This window comes from Chiloscyllium plagiosum, chromosome 2 (assembly GCF_004010195.1).
Source record: "Chiloscyllium plagiosum isolate BGI_BamShark_2017 chromosome 2, ASM401019v2, whole genome shotgun sequence".
Taxonomy (NCBI): Eukaryota; Metazoa; Chordata; class Chondrichthyes; order Orectolobiformes; family Hemiscylliidae; genus Chiloscyllium; species Chiloscyllium plagiosum.
In genome coordinates this window covers 86429433-86452526 of record NC_057711.1, presented here as the reverse complement: position 1 = coordinate 86452526, position 23094 = coordinate 86429433, and the positions used below count along the sequence as shown (strand labels likewise).

At 37.6% G+C, this 23094-nt stretch overlaps 1 protein-coding gene across 4 annotated transcripts in view; it reads left to right on the top strand.

Annotated features, from left to right (window-relative positions):
* ptch1 (patched 1) overlaps positions 1–23094 on the top strand; it is a 93794-nt gene that overhangs the window by 41139 nt on the left and 29561 nt on the right. For 3 of the 4 annotated variants that reach the window (XM_043713459.1, XM_043713450.1, XM_043713469.1), the window contains exons 6-15: positions 4931–5129; positions 5349–5470; positions 7214–7361; positions 8736–8867; positions 9147–9302; positions 13305–13403; positions 14660–14785; positions 17932–18050; positions 19065–19470; positions 21038–21350. In XM_043713459.1, the coding sequence (XP_043569394.1) occupies positions 4931–5129; positions 5349–5470; positions 7214–7361; positions 8736–8867; positions 9147–9302; positions 13305–13403; positions 14660–14785; positions 17932–18050; positions 19065–19470; positions 21038–21350 (1820 nt within the window). Of the gene's footprint in view, positions 1–4930; positions 5130–5348; positions 5471–7213; positions 7362–8735; positions 8868–9146; positions 9303–12600; positions 12679–13304; positions 13404–14659; positions 14786–17931; positions 18051–19064; positions 19471–21037; positions 21351–23094 lie in introns of those variants that run through there. The other variant, XM_043713480.1, reaches the window with a different exon arrangement.

Below are 23094 nucleotides of genomic sequence, written 5' to 3'. Positions count from 1 at the left end.
TTCACCATTTTAATAGTCAGGAACTTGAAAACTTTTGAGATTGTTTTAGTTTAAAATTTTTAGGATGTAGACTGCTCTTAGTATTTCTTGAGCTATAACCCTCTGTACTTTTTTTTCTGAACCACCTTACATTTGTACGTTTCATAATTACTTTAGGAGTTTGTGCAGGAATTTGTTATGGCAGAGTTGAACATGCTGTTGTCTTCAGTGGTCATTGTTTGAACCAGGAGGACGAGGAGTGCTCCACCAATTCTGTAATGTCCAATTGCCGCTCCACATCTGCTTCCCTGAACCCCTTCCCTGAGGCCACAGTCTGGGCCTTAAACTTGAAGCCACTTGCAGTTAATCAGACAACCTGATTTTTTTTTCAAATGATTAAGCTGCCTGTCGAATAGCAACAGAAACCAGCAGATTGCCCACTTAATATTAATGAAAAAAAAACGGTCATGCCAGATTTAATTCTCCTGGTTGCTTGATTTGGTCACATGCACATTAAAGTCAGCCCCATGACATTTCTACCCTTGAATCCTTTTATTCTGTTCACACAGCTAAACACCGGGTACAATCAATCTCTGTACTATCAACATTCACAATAATCAATGGAGGTTTTTGCCTGATGACATGAATTAACAGTGGAATAGTAAGAACATATTTTCTGACATGTGACTAATGATCAGTCACATACATTTTGACATGGAACATTGAGTAGATTTATAGGATCATGATCCTAACACTTTCCTAAGTGTTTGGAGGCTTCTTGGAAGGGTGGGTGAGAGAGACATGGAATTGATAATATAAAACCGGAATTGTAAATAAAGGTTTTGTGCTTTCTGGTTGGGAGAATTGAAATAATGACTCAAGCCTGGTTAAGCAGATACAATGTGGTTTGAACCACAAAATAAGCCGGCCAAAAGCCTCTCCAGTCTGTCAGCACCAGGAAGAAATTCAAAAGGGGGGGGGGTGATGTTGGTCATTTGCCAGGTTGTCAAAGCACATAAAGAAGTAAGGTATCATTAGTGGCAATAAAGGTCAGGTATTATGATTGATGAAGGTAGAAAAACTGTTAGTATAATACAGGAGGACTGTAATCAGACATTATGTCACAATCTTTTGATGCTGCCAGATGCTAGTTTCTTATCCTGTTAATGTGAAAAAAATTACATCATATTTTAACAGGGGAAAAGTCTCAGTAGGCACAGACTGTCAGCACATTCATATTAACTGCTAATTTATCTCCCAAAATCAATCAAAATAACAGACATAACGTTTGGAAGAGGACATGTAGTAAAATATATTTCTTTAGATTAAACTGAAACAAATAATTAGGGAAACAAATACGTGCAGTTATTTGGAAAGGCAATCAACTTATTTGCTGTTTATATATTTCTGATCTGAAAAAAAATTAGACAATATGATAGTGTTTTTATTCCACTGCATTGTCTCCACATATAAATACTTATTTTTAGTCTACTTGGGGAATCCTTACTTTTTAAGAGGATCTTTGAGCAAGTTATCCTTTGCTTTTGGTATTTTATTTTCATTGCCTATTCAGCCTGACCCCAACATAGGGTTCGCTCATAGCACCCCAGTGCTTTGGGTAACCGTTAGGAGGTGCTAGCAATAAACAAGGTATGTCTTTCCCTCTGAATTTCAGTCCTTCTACTGGGAATCCTTTCAGCCTCCTGTTTGATGAATATTATAAATGGAACACCACAGTACTACATATTAGATACTAACCCTCAACATTTTCAATCCTCCAAAAAAATCATTGTAATTCATTGTGCACTGATGAACCTTATTAAAATTAAAGTGTAATTTAATCTTTCAAGAATATATTGGATTAAGGATTTTTATGCAGTTAATTAGAGTCATAGAGCATAGAGACGTACAGCTTGGAAACAGACCCTTCTGTCCAACTCATCCATGCCGACCAGATAACCTTAAAAGATCTAGTCCCATTTTCCAGCATTTGGCCCATATCTCTCTGTACCCTTCCAGATGCCTTTTAACTGTTGCAATTTCACTAGCCTCCACCACTTCCTTTGGCAGCTCATTCCATACACGTACCACCATCTGCATGAAAAAGCTGCCCCTTATGTCCCTTTTAAATCTTAGCCCTCTCACGTTAAACCTATGCCCTCTAGTTCTGGACTTCCCGCACCCCAGGGAAAAGACCTTTTCTATTTACCCTGTCCAGACCCATCATGATTTTTTAAACTTCTATAAGATCACTCCTCAGCTTTGATGCTCCAGGGAAAACAGTCCCAAGTCTATTCAGCCTCTTCCTATAGTTGAAGCCTTCCAACCTCATCAATATCCTTGTAAATCATTTCTGAACCTTTTCAAGTTTCACAATATCCTTCCTTTAGCAGGGAGATCAGAATTACGATATTCCAAAAGTGGCCTACCAATGTCCTGTACAACTGCAACATGACCTCCCAACTCCTATATGCAATGCACCAACCAATAAAGGCAAGCATACCAAATGCCATCTTTACTACCTGTGACTCCACTTTCAAGGAACTATGAACCTGCCCTCCAAGGTCTCTTTGTTCAGCAACACTCCCTAGGACCTTACCATTAAGTGTACAAGTCCTGCTAATACTTGCTTTCCCAAAATGCAGCACCTCGCATTTATCTAAATTAAATTCCATCTGCCACTTCTCAGCCCATTGGCCCATATGATCAAGATCCCGTTGTACACTCAAGTAACCTTCTTCGCTGTCCACTACACCTCCAATTTTAGTGTCATCTGCACTTATAAACCATACCTCCTATATTCACATCCAAATCATTTATATTAATGATGAAATGTAGTGGACCCAGCACTGATCCTTGTGGCACACTGCTAGTCACAGGCCTCCAGTCTGAAAAGCAACCCTCCACCACCACCCTCTGTCTTCTACCTTCAAGCCAGTTCTGTATCCACATAGCTAGTTCTCACTGTATTTCATGTGAATTAATCTTGCTAACCAGTCTACCATGAGGAAACTTGTTGAATGCCTGACTGAATTCCATATAGATCACAGCGACTCTGCCCTCATCAATCCTCTTCTTTACTTCTCAAAAAACTCAAGTTGATAAGACAAAATTTCCCATGTACAAAGCCATGTTGACTATCCCTAATCAGTCCTTGCATTGTTCAAATATATGTAAATCCTGTCCCTCAGGATTCCCTCCAACAATTCTTTGAATATCATTCTAAATCTTCATAAAGTTTAGGATTGAAAGTTGCAGACCACTGTATGTTTAACTTTATTAGGAGACAAAGTTAAATTTCTTACTAACAGCAGAAGTTGTTGAGATAGACTTCAAGTTTCCCCATTAGGAGATGAACACAATATTGTGAACTAGCCACTCATTATACATGTCAATGAGCTTTCCTGTTCATTTCAGCGGAACGAAAGACTGAGTTGGGTTGATACTCTGTCACCAGCTTTCTGCCTGGCAATTGAAGTTAAATTAAGTCTCCATGAATGGAAAATCTAGGCACTAATTTCCCATTATCTGGTATGGCAATCCTCATTTGAGGCTGCTAAAAATGAAAATGTATCAATGATTTTTCACTTTATTACAGCAGCAATATTACCATAATTAGATTGCAGTGGGGATGTGAAATGGTTCAGTAGGCTGCCTGCAAAAGTTGCACATTTTCACTTCACTTCTGTCACTGTAAAGAGAAAGCAAATATTTGGCTTTAGCAACAAACTACTTGCCCTTTCTTAATACGAATATCTAGCCCACAGAGTAAAATATATGTAGTACATTGTACGGATATTTGATGCTATGTAGAATCCTACTAAACAAGCTAACTGAACATTTAATTCCACGGAATTTATAGCATAGATAAACATACCGTGTGGACCAGAAAAAGTCCACCAATGGTTGGATTTTACTAATTCGGAGGTGGTAGTGTTGGAAAATAGTGAGGGAATAAGGGTGGAGTTTTTATCAATACTATACCAGTTCTGTTGTTGCTACTTTTCCATTACAGTGCCATCTTGCCAATGACAGAGATGTTGGCAGATACCTTTCCAATTCAGCGACCAGTTGAGCCATTGAAGGACCAATCTCCCTTTCACCGCCCTATCACTGGCATTTTGGTAGTGGCAGGTGACCCCTCTGGCATGAGGGAAGTAATGCCAAGTAAACAGTGATAGTCTTGCAGTGGGTTCAGTCATTTGTGGGGAGTGTTGGGGGTACATCTGTTCAGGCACTCATTGGGCCTGGCAAAAGCTCCTCACCATCAGGGCCAGCAACTGATTTCACCAAGTCATCTATCTCACAACTATGACCTCACCAGGGTCTGCATGACTGTTGCTTCTGCCTCCCAATTCCACTTATCTGGTTGGGTAGAATTCATCCTTCAGCAACGTCCACTTTTTCCACTTGCAGTGAGGCTGCTTGCCATCTGATTGACCAACAGTTGATGGATCGGTCTGATGGATGGCCACCCCAGTGTCAACCAATCAATTACTTATTTCTCTAGCTCCATTAGGTGTGTTTCTGGATCCTACAGACAGCCAAAACAGGGTCACAATGTGTTGGCAGGTCTCCACCACAAGAATGAAATTCTAGCCAATATTTAAGGCCAACCATGCACCAATTATGTTGTTCATGACTCATGATGGACCCTCACCATCTGTTTTCAATTAATTGTGAAACTAGGTTTATAATGGGCTGGAATTTAGTGGTGATGGGCTTGTAAATCCAGTGTAAGGCCCGGCCTTCCATAATCGCACCATAATCTTTTTTCCCAACCACTTTGTCAATGAGTTCACTAAGGGTGGTGGGTGAGAGGGAGATAATGGTGTTTGTGGTGGTGAGGGGGCAGAGACCTTGACCTCCAATAAACGTCCACCCATTGCAACCCCTTGGCAGTTACACTTTTACATGTCATCTTTTAATTGAAACGGTTTTTTTTTGACAGAGGTAAACTGCAGTTGCAGTGGACAAATCTTGACCCCTTAGAATTCCTGGAGGAGTTGAAGAATCTGAAGTATGAAGTGGGTGGTTGGGAGGAGATGCTGAACAAGGCTGGAGTTGGACATGGTTACATGGATCGCCCATGCCTGAACCCTGCAGATCCAGATTGTCCACTTACTGCCCCTAATAAAAACTCAACAACTGTAAGTAATAATCATTTTTCCCATATTCAGATTCATACCACAGAAATTATTACTAAGATTCATTCTGAAATGCTGACATTGGTAATTTTAATTTCCTGTAAGTATTAATTAGAAGTGTATCAGTATTATAAACTGAAACAGTGTGGAAACTAATGAACTCTTATTATTGTTTATAATTATATGGATGTTATCCAGTAATGATGCTTTCTATATTTGCAGCCTTTAGATATTGCCCGGGTATTAAGTGGTGGTTGTCACGGGTTGTCCAAAAAGTACATGCATTGGCAAGAGGAACTAATATTAGGAGGTACCACAAAAAACAGCACCGGAATACTACAGAGGTAAACAATCAAATCAGTCTAGAGCTGAAATTAATTTGCACAAACCCAAATTATAGCTTGTCTCAATTTCGATGTATAGCAATTGAGAGACAGAAAGGCACAAAATTGAGATTTAACCAAGGATCCTTGGACCAAAGCTACTTTATGAGATTGTTTATGGAGGGTGGGTAGATGTTCTTTGGTAGAGCACAAGATTGCCAGCATCTGAGCTGGTGGCGGGGGAAGAGTAGCCATTGAGAGTCAGACCTCTATTCTTGCAGACATCCACCCTACTCCTTCCTTCTCACATCATTCTTCCTGTGACCCCACCCCCCACCATCCTTACCTCACTCACCTACATCCAGGCTCCCTCACTGATTCTGCATTGGGAATGAGGAACTGAAGGCCTCTGATAAGCTGCCCTGCCACCTGGTTGATGTTCTGAGCTTGTTTGCGGGGTTCAGAACTTCCTACCCTTACAGCAGATATTCACTGATCATCTGGGATGGTTTTTTAAAGTTGAAGAGTGTAGTCTTAATATAGTTTGAACCATAGACCTTTTTAAGCTAGAAAGGGGTCTTTGGAAAAACAACTTTTTGTAAAGACACTGCAATTTAAATGAGCTGTTTTAAAATGGCCTTGTTTCCTCTAATATATGGAAATACATGGATAGATTAGATTAGATTCCCTACAGTGTGGAAACAGGCCCTTCGGCCCAACAAGTCCACACCGACCCGCCGAAGCGCAACCCACCCAGACCCATTCTCCTACATTTACCCCTTCACCTAATACTATGGGTAACTTAGTGTGGCCAATTCACCTGACCTGCACATTTTTGGATTGTGGGAGGAAACCAGAGCACCCAGAGGAAACCCACGCAGACACGGGGAGAATGTGCCTGAGGCGGGAATTGAACCCGGGTCTCTGGTGCTGCGAGGCAGCAGTGCTAACCACTGTACCACCCACTAAATTTGAAATTATTTTTAAGGAATGTATAATTTAAACCAATAAGTTTATTTTAGTGTGTACCAGTACTTGAGCCTGGTTCAGAATGTATCATGTTATTTAAAGTCACTGAAATATCATTTGTGGGAGAACATTCATTAAACTGAAAAAGGAAGCATTCCATAATCCTCAAATCTGAAACAAACACAGAAAATGCTGGAGAAACTCAGCGGGTCCAGCAGCATCTGTGGAGAGAGACTCTCCATAGATGCTGACAGACCTGTTGCTTTATCCAGCATTTTCTGTTTCAATCCATAATCCTATTCACAGACTTCTTTAGTTCAGAAAGGCAGTGTTTTGATTTGGAGTGTAGTTGAATGGTGCTACCTACCCTGCTTGAATCCCATCTTTTTTCAGCTGTGTACTATGATATGACTTGTAAACAGTCATGAAGAACACAGTACTGGCTTTCTGCCTTCAGCATATTGCTTGTTACCAAACAGATCTTGATAAAAATTTCCAATTCAAGTGATGTTCAACTTTATTTTGTACGTGACTCAATTAATTAATCAATAAAATAGAACTATTTCAAAACAAAAAATATTCTATTAATACAAAGCAATGGACTGGCACATTGTATGTTTTTTCAGAAGTTCATTCGCTTAAATAGTGTCTCAGCTTTAATAAAAGTAATGTTTTTAGAGGGTGAAAAAATAGCTGAGAGCTCTTGAGTATTTCATTTATAGCTTTGTAAACTGAGTTCTCTTCCTGATAATGTTTATTTTTTCCCATCCCCCATCTCTCTGTGCCTCTGTTCAGTGCCCAGGCTTTTCAGACTATGTTTCAGTTAATGACCCCCAAGCAGATGTATGAGCACTTCAAGGATTATTACTACGTTTCGGATATCAACTGGAATCCGGACAAAGCTGCAGCAATTCTAGAGGCCTGGCAAAGGAAATATGTTGAGGTAAAATATGCAAAAAAGTAAATTAAAAGTGCTTTTGGTTATAAGGTGAGACCAGCATGTTGAACTGGTACATAAGTAATATTTTAGGATCTAAGGAAGGGCTTAACTACCACAATATACATACACTCTATTATATTGTGGCCTTTCATCTATTTATGCGACCTTGCTCTAAGAAGAATGACTGATGTATTGGCCCCACATAACAACTGGACTTCAGGGTATATATTATGTAAGAAGTGCTTTGAAATATTTCTTCAAGAACAGTAAGTTTCCCGTATTCTTTACAAACCATCATTTGATAATTCCAACTTATTCTGAATAAGTAAAATCATATTTAGCATTGTTATTTTTGTGTATTTGTTTTTCTTTTTAACTTGTTAGAATAAGTTGTGTTTCAATGTTTAGAAAACTTTACTTATAAGGCTATGTGTAATAGGAAGGATGTGTCTGTTGAATGGTCTATTTAGCCTCCAGATGTGGTTTCCTGCAGTGAAGCCTGCTTCTGTCTCTCTTTGCTTGCACAGCCTACAAAAAAAATTATACTATGCAGTGCCTGATTTGAGATAAACCTGTTGGGACTCAGAATCATTGGTACAGCTTTAATTTTGTAATACTACCTGTGGAGATTGCATTTTTAGTACAGACAAACATTGTGCTAATACTTCAACCAAACTTATAATAACATTTGTTTTCAGCTGCATTTACAAACATAATATAGAAACAAACAAAGGCTACACTGAACTGAGCAACAGTCGCCCACTGTGATTATTACTCTGTTTATTAAAAAAGGTGTCTGGAAAACATTAGCTAGGCACAGAATCTGCTCACACTGCAGTCCCATTGGTAGGGTCATGTGACATCATCTGGCATTTGTTTCCCGGGCAGTGACCTTTCTGAAGCAGCCTGTGACCCTATGTGCTGGCCAGTCAATGAAGCATGAATGAGAAGCTCTGGTTCTTTTTTGTTTTTTTGGCTGAAGAAGAACCTGATGAATTGCTTACGTGGTGACTTTTACTGTCAAGCAGTGGAACGGGTGTGGGGTGCTGCAAGTTGGCTAGTGAAGAAAGTGAAATTGTTTTACATATAAGCAGATTAGGAGATTCATAAGTATCAGAAATTCAGTGCAACTATAATGAGAAGCATGAAATAATTTATTTCAATCTTCAATTTTACTGTGTACCTTAGGTAAAATTAAAAGTTACGATTTAGATTATATTAATGCATGAAATCTTGAATAATTAACTCATCTGGTCATTTTTCTATCCTTTGTTGAAACAGTTCTAAGAAAACTGTTAAATTTAGATACATTTTCACTAAAAATTCTTAAAGGCAATCAAATGAACATTTATTTTAAAAGTTACTTTCTTTTGCTAGGTTGTCCATCAAAGTGTTGCACAGAATTCAACCCAGAAGGTTCTTTCATTCTCTACTACTACCCTTGAGGACATCCTCAAGTCATTTTCCAGTGTCAGTGTTATACGAGTGGCTGGTGGCTATCTTTTAATGGTAAGGTACTCTATGCATCTGAGATTGCAGCTATGGACACAATAGCGTTAGCAAAATTAAACAATCAAAAACAAAGTTGCCAGACTGTTATCTAAGAACTAATTGATCATACCTTCATAAAATGTCACAATTCACTGCACACATATGCCTTTGAGCGGGACGAATGCATTAATTCCTTGTTTTATTTCATTTTAAGTTGTATTAAAATAATTCTTTGTTTGGAAAACATCAGGAAAAATTGGATTTTAATGCTTGTCTTCTCCTTTGTTCTGCTTGCAGCTTGCCTATGCCTGTTTAACCATGCTACGATGGGACTCCGCCAAGTCCCAGGGTGCTGTCGGGCTGGCAGGCGTCTTGTTGGTTGCACTGTCAGTGGCTGCAGGATTGGGTCTATGTTCTTTGATTGGAATTTCCTTTAATGCTGCAACAACTCAGGTACAATATAAAATCAATTCCTTTGTACCAAAGAAAAGGAAATTATCTTTTTCATCATTCTATTTTATATAATGCTGTTTGTTATATTATCCATCAAAAGAGAAATAATTTATCCTCTATATAAACCACAGATTTCGTTGAATTTTAAGATTAAATCAATGAAAACTGACATCGTCTTCAAGGTCTATGAACAGTCAGTTTACAGAGTAAAGTGGAGGGGATAAATGGCTTTTTGTTTTTCAATTATATTAATCACTTGAATTTCAACAGTGTATTCTAAATTTCTATGACTGATGTCAGTGCATTTATTTTGATGTCTGACTGGCTAGGAGATTCTACAACCTTTTGATTTTCTAATGCCTGATCAAAACAAAGGTAAAATATTATTTTAAAACGGCTCTGAAAATGCTACCAATTCTAAGAGATGGTGGATATGACCAAACAATGTCAGCTCAATGTTGAAAGACTTGATCAGGTCCTTGGAGCAATTTAAAATTCAAATTTTTTTTCTGGAAAAGGGAGTAAATGGGATGCTTTCAGATGCTGATACACAATGATCATATTACTTTCTATTTGATTAATGTTGGGCTAGATTTTTGCAGAGTTAGAGAGACACAACAGACTTTTAAAATATGTGGCCAAGCCCTGTTTTCAATATGCCTGGGCCTATTCCCTACAATCCCAGTTTTCATCAAAGTTCATACAGACTCCAAGCAAATGGCGATGTGTAGAAGTCAAGGAGAAGAATCCTGAGTAGGTGAAGAGTGACTATTGTCAGTCTGGAAGCACCCTCACTATTAGTCAAAGGCCTCATTTAATTTCACTCCAGGGGGTTGGTCATGTTCAGTGCTATAGATCAATGTATGGGGATTACAGATAGATCAGTTGGAATGCAGTTGAGACATCAGTCTAAAGGGATAAACCAGTGTTTCCAATGAATGAATAAGAAGTGTAGAAGGCATGCAGAGTTTGTTGGGAGGGGGAGATGTGTAAGAGCTGTTGAGTGAGCATGACATGTACAGTACTGAGAGTTATAGAACACTAGCATAGATATGATGTGTATGCAATGGCAGAATTCAAGTGAGTGCAGGCCTTGCAAGTATGAGGTAGAAGGGAGATAGCAGTTCCCTTGTGGAGCACAAGAAATACTGACCTTCTTGTGTGCAGTGCTGGTGTCTTATTTAATGCAGAACATGACCTGAGCTGTATTGTATGTCCAGGACTGCTGAATCCGTTAGCATGACATTCTTTGGCAGCCAGCAGGAAAAAGACTATCCTCATGTCCACTACCCTGTCCACCAGCATCTCCAGATTGCTGTTGTGGAGTGAGCACATTTTCAAAATCAGGCACAGCCTTTTCAGAGGGTGTTCCTGTCTTGCAACATCCGTAGTGGTACAACTGGGCTTATATATATATATGACGCCAAAGGCATGTAAGCTGGGAGATCTCACCAGTGGTAAGAGCTACCACTTTTCTGGTCACATGGGAAATGTGCTGACCAGCTCAGTTCCGTAATTATTGAGGTACAAAGTGCAGAGTCATGTGAGAAAAGCCAACCGGAGTCATTGAGGACCAGAGGCCATGAAACACAGTTGCCACCACACTCTGGGCTGAATTTTCTCACCTGTAGTTAATGCTGTGTGTGAAAAAACATTAAAAAAACATTCATTCACAACAATTTTTAAACATCCCTATTACTGTGATTGCATAAGAGTGCCAATCAACCAGATCTTTAAAATATTAAAAGCAGCAACAGCAAGTGCATGACACCTCTTGAATTTGAGAGATAAGTATTCAGCAATTGAGAAATAGATCTAAGAGAAAAATATTGTCAATCCAGCAATGTTTTTTTCCACTTACTACAGATGCTTCAACAGATTAATAGATACCTGGGCTCTTTGCCATTAATGCACAACGAAGCTGTATACTAGGTGAAAGGGCATTGATGGGCCTACGTGGGCATGATGGGAATAGGAGTCATGGAGGATGAGTGGTGGGGCATAGGTTGCCATGCAGGGGTCATAGAAACTTTGCAGAGAGATGAGGGCTAGAGGGCTGTTTTTTGTTTTATTGCTTTTATTTAAAAATCCCAGAGAACCATTTAGACAGCACTTTCTCAAGCAGGCTGATCCAAGAATATTCCAACTCCCAGCCAGATAGCCTGAACTTAATTTTATGTCTTTTTAATTTTCACATCTGAGCTCTCATCCAGATTGCCAAAATTATAAATGATTAAATTTGCATTGACAAAGTCATTTTTTTTGTCAGAAGTATAAAATAATACATTTCCTCTTGCTGCCATGTTTTCTCCTAAGACATTTTAAAATATGTTTACACTGATGCATGTTACATTTGGATTCCAGGATAGCAACATCCAAGAACTACAGTATTTATACTAGCAAACTATGCACCATTAAATTTGATAGCATTGTAGAAAGCCTAATTGTTGATGAATCTAGTATTGTACCACCAAACAATGGAGCCAGAATTACTATTGTAAACTATGGAAGCCATAGTGTAGTCACTAATCTCCCTAAATTTAGACCCAAACACAAAGCAGTCTAACTACTAAAATTGTATGGCGTTGATTATCAATTATCACTACTTTTAGACCATTAAATGAATCATCCATGAATTGAAGCTTCATTGACTCTTTAGCTGTACTTTGATTACCTATGGAGTAGACCAAGGTGCATTGTTATAGGTTTTCTGGTACTGGTAAACCTCAGTTACAATTATCACGGGAAATACTTTGTTCCACTGGCAAATTAAACATGACAATCTCAAATTGCATTGGACATTATAATGACATTGTGTGCTGTTCATTGAACAATATAGCACTGCTAATACAATCACTGACTTAAACTAGGTAAAAACAATGACCGCAGATGCTGGAAACCAGATTCTGGATTAGTGGTGCTTATTCCTGATGAAGGGCTTTTGCCCGAAATGTCAATTTTACTGCTCCTCGGATGCTGCCTGAACTGCTGTGCTCTTCCAGCACCACTAATTCAGAATCACTGACTTAAAACCCAATCCCTATGGTAATCTGTTCCAAATTACAAATCTAAACTCAACATTTAATTTCTTCATCTTGACTTGTAAGTTAAGAATGTATGGATGTTGCATTAAGAAATGAAATGGACTAAGTGCTATTGAAATAGATGGCCTTAAATTTTCATACAGATTATAAAGGTAAATGTCACTACTTTTACTACAGCAACAACTTTCATTATAAAGCACCTATGGCAAAGAGAAATGTCTCTAAGTACGTATTCTTAATACTTAAATATTAAGGAACCCCAGTGGATCTCCGGACTGAAGGCCAGAAAATGGGGTGGAACATGGTTCATCTGAGATTCCGTCCCATATTTCAGGTATGGGAGGCTGTAGGTAAATCTACAATCCATGTCCACTCCTACCCCATTTCATTAGGTCATGTCTAGGAATTTCCTAGACAATTGAGAACTGTTAGATTTTAGACCTTCAAAAAGCTACCAAACCTGTACCAACCAAAGGTACTTAATTTTAATTAAAAGGTTCTCTTATAGGTGAAAAGTGTTAAATGTTTCTTTTTAATTTCTATCACCTGTGTGATCCTTAAACATCTGCTGCCAAATCAGGGTGGACTCTACTAATGTGCCATTTGACAGTGGCCTGCCAGTCTATACTGATGACTATCTCTCTGCATTGTGAGATGGGGTTAAAGGCTCTTTGTATCAGCAAAAATACAGCCTCCTCTGCTATATCTCTGCCAGTGAAGCAGACCAGTCAAAACTTTGCTCTCTGGGACTTTGTTAGATTTTTCACAAAATTAAGCATTACAAGCACTTCATAAAATTAAATGCAGATGAAAAATATTTTTGACAAGTTGTTTAATGTAGTTACAGATACAGCACTAATAATATTAGCTACTTCATCAGCAACTGCTTTAATAAGAATATTTTAAATTCCATATCTAAGATACTTATTTGTTAAATTTAGATTGTCTTCATCTGCAGGTTTTGCCTTTTCTTGCTCTTGGCGTGGGAGTGGATGATATCTTCCTTTTGGCACATGCATTTAGTGAAACAGGACATAATAAAAAGATTCCATTTGAGGTAAGAATAAGAAATTAATTTCAGGAAAGCTGGCAAATAATCTTTTTGCATTCCATTTTTTTTCCATTGGTATTTCTTTGGTGATACATTTAATAACATTTCAAAGCAGGTGTCTTTTTTTTGTAATTAGATTTATTTGCAACCAAGGATTGAGAGGAGAGTAATCCAAATGGAAAGTACTTGCCTGGACTTCAGTTAGTTTTTAACAAACCTCATGCGTATGTCTGTAACCTGGATATAGAAATTTGGCGTTCACTGATAATATGGCAGAAACCTGTATTTGCTTAACTTTCTTCCCATCACCAACCACAAACCCTCACCCTCACACAGCTGCAACTGCCCACCCACAACTCCCTACATGCAATATACTGACTTTAAAGTCTTTGTTAGCATGCTTAAAGCATTTTGACTGTCTCATTCTGTTGAAGCTTTTATGTGTTTTAAATCAAAAGGTAAACAGTTCCTTTTGGTAGGAAAACATTATCCCTCTGGTTTTGAATGACAAACTAACTCAATGTGTGGTCCAGCATTACATTGCTGCACCCTTTTTTTTAGATAAAGGAGTGTCACTCTGTGTTAGTAGCCCTGCAGATATGCTATCAGCCAAAATATGAGGATAATGCAGGAATAGCTGTATCAAAAACAGGGATTGTTCAGCTTTGATGAAAAAATGCCCACTATTCTTCTCCAGCACAATAGGGTTGTGGTGCAGTTTGTGAGTAGAAGATTTAATATATAAACTAGATCATGTTAAAGAAATTAACTGTTTTATAGTGTGGAGGAGATGGGCGCTGCTGTTCTGTATGTCTCGACTTTCTAGCATAATGTAGAACTTACTATGTTCCTTCAAAAACGGAAATTTGTTGTTATTTTTCTGAGCAATTGTCCAAATGCCAGGTTTTACTTCCCAGAAAGAGTAGATATTTTTGGTACAGCGATGTCAGCGAAGCATTTAGAAGGTTAAGTTGAATAGTATTTCAACTCAGGGGAAAAGAAAGATTAGCAGTTCCAAAGTTGGAAAGTTGATTGTAATTGGTGTAGTATTTGTGTACTGTTGGCAATGTTTATAGCCAAGATGGTAATCTAAACTACTCTCATTCACTAATGTTACTTTCTATGAACAGTACTAATAAACTTTATCCATGTATTCAGAAGAACTGTTTTTGTTTAATTTTTTTGTACCACCTCATGACTTATGGAAATAGACATCAAAAACCTTGTTTTGATTTTCTTTGTCCTATTCTTCCCCTCTACAGGACCGAACAGGAGAATGTCTAAAGAGAACTGGAGCAAGTGTGGCCCTTACTTCCATCAGCAATGTGACTGCCTTTTTCATGGCTGCTTTAATACCTATCCCTGCCTTAAGAGCATTCTCCTTACAAGTACGTGAAGCCATACCAATCAGATCTTTTTTCAAAAAGAGTCATTGCCATTGCTACTGAGTGAGCTACATGTTACATTTTTTAAAAAATAAATTGTGATCTCAGAAGTTATGTATACAAGTTAAATTGTGTTTGTCTTACTGTGTGAGTCTTACTTTCCAGCAATACTGTTATTATAGTAGGATAGAGACCATCAAAGGGATGATTGAAGAAATATGGCTAAAATGCACACCATTGTCAACAAGATGTCACTAGGGACAATGTTAGAGATGCCATTACACTGCAGTTCATTGTGATAACCCTGTTATTGGAGAAAATATTTCTGGTGAATTTCTACAATTGTCATGAAACATGTAAATCCTTTCCAATTTAAAGGTGGTCAGTATTTAATGGCATTTACAATGATGCCTTGTTTGCCAGAACTATAAACACTAGAAGTGAAATTCCTTGTGAAATAATTTAATACTTTTGAGGCTGTCTGTATATAAGGCTGCAGTCACTTTTATTGCTAAACAGGCAAGTTAAAATGAGTTCTGCAGTTTCAATTATGAAGTAGCAATATGTTTCTAGTCATCGAAGTGAACTTCATCCTTCAAAAATCTGCAAATGAGTAATCTAAATGCTTAATACTTATCCTGGATCAAATCCAGTAAAGGAGCACAATTAATTAACATTGATCCTATTGTAAATGTGTGCATGAATGATACATGATAATAAGTTCATTTTTGAGTAGAATTTTTCCCAAATCAAAAATTAACTACTGCAGGCTAGCTGATATTAGGAAAATGAAGACAAATTTTTTTTCAGTATTGCTGACTGGAGACATAATTGCTTCAGCTTAACATGGAGACAATTTATGAGGTCAGGTAACCTCAGCAGTGCAGATAAACTGTACTATTTCAAAAGAGTAATTTTGCTTTTTGTAACCTGTGTCTCCACTCATTTTTCATGCTGCTTGACCTATAACCTCCCCAGCGGAAGTGAAGGGCTGTAATTTTTCTTGATACCTGAGATAGTAATTTCAGCAGCTAGATACTGCCATAAGGGCAGCACTTTGAAGCTAAAAATGACAAGTTGGTTACAGTAATAGGTTTTACATTCAGAAGTTGAGAAAATATTTGCAAAACTGTGTTTTCTAAATACCTATGTAAAGTGAATATCAATGTAGAAAGTACAGAAGCAAATTTCCTTGATGGTCTAAGTTTCAGTTCCCTAATCACCTGCTCAGATCAGTTTGATTGGGTGGCAAAGCACAAGATTAGCATTCAGTATTCAAGTTTATTCAAAATGTGAGGCTTTCCTCTTTTCGTCAACTTGGTTTGACTTTTATATAAAAAAGAATTCCAATTGATTTATGTGTTCAGAAAGGGAGTTGACTTTGACCTTTTCCTTAAGACAGTGTGAGATAATTATCAAAGTATCCACATCTTTTGAGGCCCCACTATCTGTAAACCAATCCAGCCGCTGAGGGAGAATAAATGGTTTCCTGATTAGCTCTTGCAAATACAGTCTGCTTTCAGTCTCGCATATCAATGGTTTCTTCTTTCCTTTTTTTTTCCCTGTTATTTTTCCTGGAATGTTTGGCATAGTTTTCTTCTTCTGAATTGTTGGTCAAGTAACAAATCTAAATTTGATCAGCTTTGGTGTCACAGTTGACAGAGTATATTAAGGTAATCAGATCTAAATTGGCAAATTTGTGAAACTTGCAGAAACCTGCTGAAGAACTTTTAAATACATCTACGCATATTTATTTATCTAGTATGAATAAGTTTAGTTGGAAAACATTACACTGTATGGAAAAGGAGAATAATAAACTCCTTGGCACAGTTGAGTCAGATTGAGTAAGTGCAGAAAATGGGCAATATAGCTACTCTCTTTCCCCAATTCTTTAACCTTTGTAGACCCCTGCCTTGTACTCTGAAAAAAAAGCTGTTGCAGCAATTTAGAACTATGTATTGAAAAGGATAACAAAGGGAAAATCTAGCAGAGTTGCAATCTGGCACAAATAAGGTAGGAACTGTGGATGACAGGCCTCATCATCTGCTCATCACCTCTGGCTATGCATTACATCCATTCTCTCTGGGTGGTCTGGAATGGTGTATACAGCATGTACCTTGGACTGGGCCCCTACTAAGCTGGCTTCTCATTCTGTACCTCATGCAGAGGCGCTTTCATTCTTTCTAACCTTAGCATGAAGTAACTAACTTAACTATGGACTATTGATTATACATATTGAATTATTTGACCAATTTGATTTATAGTTTTAAAAATTGCATAAGTCAATCTACCTAGAGGAATTAAGTTTGAAATACTCCCTTTCAGAGTTAGTATGTTCATTCAGAAACCGTTTTTGAAGGATTTATTCAATTTACATTGAATTAGGATTATAAAATATAATTGTTTCAAACTCCTGAAAATAACTTCTGATAATCCATAATTAGCATTTAACATGCACCTCTGCCTTTTTAAACATAATTTTATTCTTACCTCAGCCGTGGAGACACAGGATTGTAATACAATTTTGAGGTTTGTTTTTGGCAACTTGTACAATGAGCAAAGTATAAGTAACTATTTCAGATTTCTCGGGATACTGTTGTTCCAGTTAACGATGTGAGCCTTTCACTGCTGTCCTCATTGTTTAGTTGTGGTGCACTGCACATTACTACATGGAATGTTACCCCAGACTCTTCTTTTTGATAAATGCTGTATAAGTTACAAACTTACACAGAGGTCCATTGATTTAGGTGAAGCACTATACTGTAAATGTGTGAGCAATGCATGGCAAAACAAAACTGAAACTTCATCTTTCTGAAAAATACGTTAGAAGAATGGAGGCTTTTTTAAAAATACTTTTAAAAATAAAATTGGTAATTATGTTTTACTTATTTACAAAATTACACTAATTATTTTTGTGGAAAAGTTAAAAGCTTTTTGAAGAGAGTTTGTGATTTGCCATTAATTACTTGTTCATTTACTCCCTTTCCCCACCAAGAGTAATGTGAATCTTTCTTCCTCTATAAAATATTATAATGTTAAACATATTGATGCTGTGATTACTTAATATTTGTTACATAAGTGTCCAGATACTTTCAGTTTACTTGTTTCGCTATTTTCTCTAAAGGGCTGTGTTTAATTTTCATTTCCAGGCTGCTGTTGTTGTGGTATTTAACTTTGCCATGGTTCTGCTCATCTTCCCTGCTATTCTCAGCATGGATCTCTACCGCAGGGAAGTTAGGAGACTCGACATCCTCTGCTGTTTTACAAGGTATGGGCCAACTGAAAAGCTGACTTTTGTATATCTTCTAAAGGTTTTGTGGTATGTGAATAAAAGACCCCACAGCTTTGCAGCACTGCTTTTCTTGAGAAGCAGGACAAGAATGAGTTTTATGACTTTTTTTGACTGGATAATTTACTAGAAGCAGAATTGTTTGAAGAGCAATAAATGCTCTTTGCCTCTGGAAAAGTAAAAGATAAATTGGAAAGTTGTGGTCTGTAGGAGAGAATTACAGATTTTCCCATGAATTTTAGTAGAACTGATTACTTCCATTCATATTTAAATGCTAGCAAGTTGTCTTCCCATTTAACAAAACACTTATTTAATAATACTGATCTGAAAAGTTAATAGGATTTCTTGTTGATACTGAAGAAAAAAAATCAGTAGTGCTATCAGATATTCAGAATAATAGCTAAGAATTTAGCCTGCAGTTGGTCTTTGTGACAAAGGACAGGCACACATGGTGCACACTGTTTACAAAGGACAGATAGAGTAACTGGTGGTAAATTTCAGATACTAGTTTACAAGTAACTTAGGGTCTAGCTTTGATGAGTAAAATTGTTCTTTTAGCGTAAGTACTGCTAAGGCTTCCTTTTGCAACAATGCCGATAGGATGGCAGGTTACTGCGTGTTTCTCACATCATGCGCAATAACAGGAATGTTACAGGTTCGCAGTAGGTCAGAAAAGGAGACCAGATTTTGGAGAATTTTTCTTTGTTTGTACATTCTTTTTTCCAGCTGCATTATTTCCTTTCACATTCCTGCCCACAGTAACCACTACAGTGAGTTTCTTGTCAGACTGTTTAGGATAAAACACAGATCCATATGGAAAAGTCCAGATTGCAGTGTAGTATTGGGCCTGGCTTGTTTGCATATTTGATCTCTTGGATTCCATGTAGAATGAAAGTTGTAAATGATTAGATGTAACAATGAACAGCTTGGAGGATTAAAGTGAATGTCACCTTTGCACTGCCATAACATAAATGTTTGTTCTCTTTCTTTTAGTCCTTGTGCCAACCGAGTGATTCAAATTGAGTCACAAGCATATAGAGATACCAATGACAACCATCCTTGCCAACCACCACCACCATACATCAATCAAAATTTTACCCATGAGACTCAAATTACCATGCAGTCTACTGTCCAGTTACGCACGGAGTACAATCCTCACACCCAAGCTTACTATACAACTGCTGAGCCTCGATCTGAAATATCTGTTCAACCAGTCACTACAACTACACAGGATTCACTTAGCTCTCAAAGCCCAGAGACTGCTAGCTCAACACGAGATCTTCTCTCCCAGTTTACAGACCCCAATAGTAACTGTGTAGATCCACCCTGCACGAAATGGACTCTCTCTTCTTTCGCTGAGAAGCATTATGCACCACTGTTGCTAAAGCGAACAACAAAGGTGAGTATTAGAGCCGCAACACTTACCTTTGTTTTCTGGTGGCTGAAATACTATTTAATCTAGTGTCATGAAAAAGTATTTGCATTCAATCTTCTGAGTAGATATGAGGGGTCTTTCAGAACTTTGCAACCTGGCATCAACATGGCAGAGGAAATCATCCAATCTCTCGTTCAAATCCAAGTTAGGCAGGCTCTGCAGGTAGGATAGTAACAAAATTTGCAGGCACTACAAAAACAGGGCCAGGTTAACTGTGAATAAAACTGTAAGCAGCTTCAGGAAGGTATAGACAAATCAAGAATTTGGACTGATGGATGTCAAATTGAATTTAATGCAGTGAAATGTAAGGTGTGTATTTTAAGAGGAATGAGAAGTAGATATGAATGAAATTGGAACATTTTAAAGAGTTAAGCAAAGATTCAGATATACATATCTTTATTGGGAGAGGAGGTTTGTCATGCATGTGGTTCTTGATTCACTGATAAACATATATAAATTTAACGCAAACATGATTCAGTCACTGGACCTGAAACATTTACTCTGATTTCTCTGTGCATTTCTCTGCACAGATGCTGCCAGACCTGCTGAGGTTTTCCAGCAATTTCTGTTTTTATTTCTGATTTCCAGCATCTGCTTTTAGTTTTTATATATAAATTTAACATTATTACCAATAAATAGAGGAGATGTTTAGGAGCTTTTTCACAACGTTGTTGGGACATGAAATGCTCCACTAAAAACAGCAGTTGAACTAGAATTCTTGTTGGCCAATAAAAAGGGAATGGATAGATACTTGTAAAATTAAGGAAAAGCTTAGCAAAAAGGGTAAGGGAATGGACCAGTACGGAGGGATGTGTTAGACCAAGTGACCTCCTTGGGTATCTATATGGGCATTAAAAGAGGTGAGGAGAAACAGAAAACTCAACTGCTCGATAAGAAGGCTCCAAGTTACATAGAGGCCAGCAAATTGTGTACCTTCTAATCCCACTGTCTTCCTTTGCAGCAAACTTGACAGAGGCTATTATGCCAGAATAGAATCTTGAGCCATATCTGGCGATTTTTAATGCAGAGTTGACCACTAAGATTAAACCATTATTGCATGAGACAGAACATAGATATATAAAATGTATATACCTTTTATACATCACAACATTCTATTTCCACATGTATAGAAAACTCCTACTTTGGACAATTTAGATAGTAAAATTTGGTTTTTAAAAAATGTAAAGTCTATGTACAGTTGCAGTTACACCTTTAGATTGTGCTATGATTTGCCTCTATAATATTATCTATGATAATGTTAATTGTAAGTTCCCTTAAGGTACTGCAATTGTCCTGGCATTTGTGCATCTGCAACATGACAACATTACCTCTGCTCAACACCATCTGCCAAAGTCACTTGTGAGATTTCTTAACAATTACCACTGATGATCCTTCATAATCAGATTGTTTATTTGGGCTATCACCAAGTGTTGTACTTAATTAATCCTGTCCAGTTCCTTCCATGTTTAAGCCCTGTGAATTCTGTTCAGTTCTCAACCTGACTGTTCCTTTCTTATCTTTTATGACGCAGATTGTGGTCACATTGCTTTTTTTGGGTTTACTTGGGATCAGTCTGTATGGAACCACAACAGTCAGAGATGGTCTGGATCTTACTGACATTGTACCTCGTGAAACACGAGAATATGACTTCATCGCAGCGCAGTTTAAATACTTCTCTTTCTATAATATGTACATCGTAACTAAACAAGAAACAGACTATCCCAGTGCTCAGCACCTGCTGTATTATCTCCACAAAAGCTTCAGAAATGTGAAATTCATTTTATTGGAAGATAATGGAGAGCTTCCAAACATGTGGCTGCACTACTTTCACAACTGGCTAAAAGGTAATAATAACAATCTTATCTTCTTTTAAAACATTAGATTCAGATATATAAGTTAAAATATTATACTCACTTACTCGACTTATTGTCTCGTTAAAAGAAAACTAATAGAGTTGCACAGCCTCAAACAAGCGAGTATTTATTAGCTTTTCTTCAGTTCTGAAGGGGAACACCAAATCGATACTCATACGTTGTATTTTTTGGTCTATTTATGTTGTTGTGAAACACCTTCATGTGTCTTTTTATGTGAAAATAGTTATTTCAATTCAAGTTGCGGCAGATGCATAAAGTATCGATTTTTTGAAGTTCATCTAGAAGAATAACAATTTAGCAATGTACATGTATATTTGATAAAAGTATCACAAAAGCCTTTTTAGGTATAGAGAAATGTGCCACGGTCTGTCATTTAGAATCTTAATTGAAATCGTTTGGAGTGTGTTTGGTGCCAAACTATTTGCAAGGGATTGGCACATTGCAGTTCAAGTGCTGAGATGTTGCCACCAAAGAGTTCCAGAGTTTACTTTACCCAAGTTTGTGGGTGGGATATAGGCTTCCTGATTTGCCCTGTAGCAATAGTTTGCCATGCCACAAGGGGCACGTCTCGGGTGCCTCTGTTAGAAACATTCTGCAAGATCTATCAGAAGGGGTTCAGTCAAGGAGTGTCATGCCTGCATTTCTCCCAGAGACAATAAATCAAATCCCTGCTCCATTAATTAGAGATTAGTTTTAGAATATTGTAGATAACTGCATGTTGAATTACGAATTTTAGTAATAAAAGGTCTTCAGAGATCACAAAATCATTTGCAGTGCTGGGTTGCTGCAGTTATCCTCAGCACCTCCAATCTGAGAAATCTGGAGAAGAAGATCAGCCAGAGGTTGTCTGTCAGAGTGTGTACATGTATATTTTCATTCACAAGCTGATGTTCAGCTCAGGCTCAACTGATCTGATGAAAACTATTGAAAGGCTACAGATGTGTTATTTTTGTTGTTAAGTCTGGGAAAACTTGCCTTCTTCACCACCATGATACTTGAGTTCCCATTCATTTCTCCAGAATCATTCTGTTCCATTCTCTGATTCACCTCTTTCAACCACTTCTGTTGTGGCTGCTTCACTCCAGCTTTGGACTATTTCTGTAATTACTGGCAAGAATTTTATATCATGGTAGTTTTACCACATCAGAAAATGCTGCTAGCAGTGCATAGCAGAGTCTGATCCCTCAGCAAAACAGTTGCATTGAGCTGATATCAGAAGCACAGTAAGGAATGACTTGTAGTAAGGGCTCCAATAGCAATTGGGATCAAAGAGAAATTAGCATGGTGAAATTATGATTTGAGGTGGACAACACAAAACATTGAGTGTTTTATACTGTATCTTATTGTAAAAATTTGGAAACATTTTGTTTCCCGTGATCTTTATTCTAAAAATAAAAAAATAAGAGCTGTGCACCGTATTTAAATTCTGTAAATTGGTGTATTTTGTTATCAGGTAGTTATAAAGTTCATTACTGTTGTGGCATTGAGTGTTTGTGTTGATGAGTTAGAAGATAATCCAGTTGAATATTCATTGTTTAGAGAAGCTATGCGTGCAAGCCAAGGCCACACTGAGTAAAGTGCTTTGAAACCACATAGGTAGTATTTACAAATGGGTTCCTCTTCATTCCAAGCTGGGCCAGGGAATGTGCATCAAGTTTGGCAGGTGTGCAGTGTGTGTTTTTGAAGCTGCTGCTATTGTTTCAAACCAGTTTGT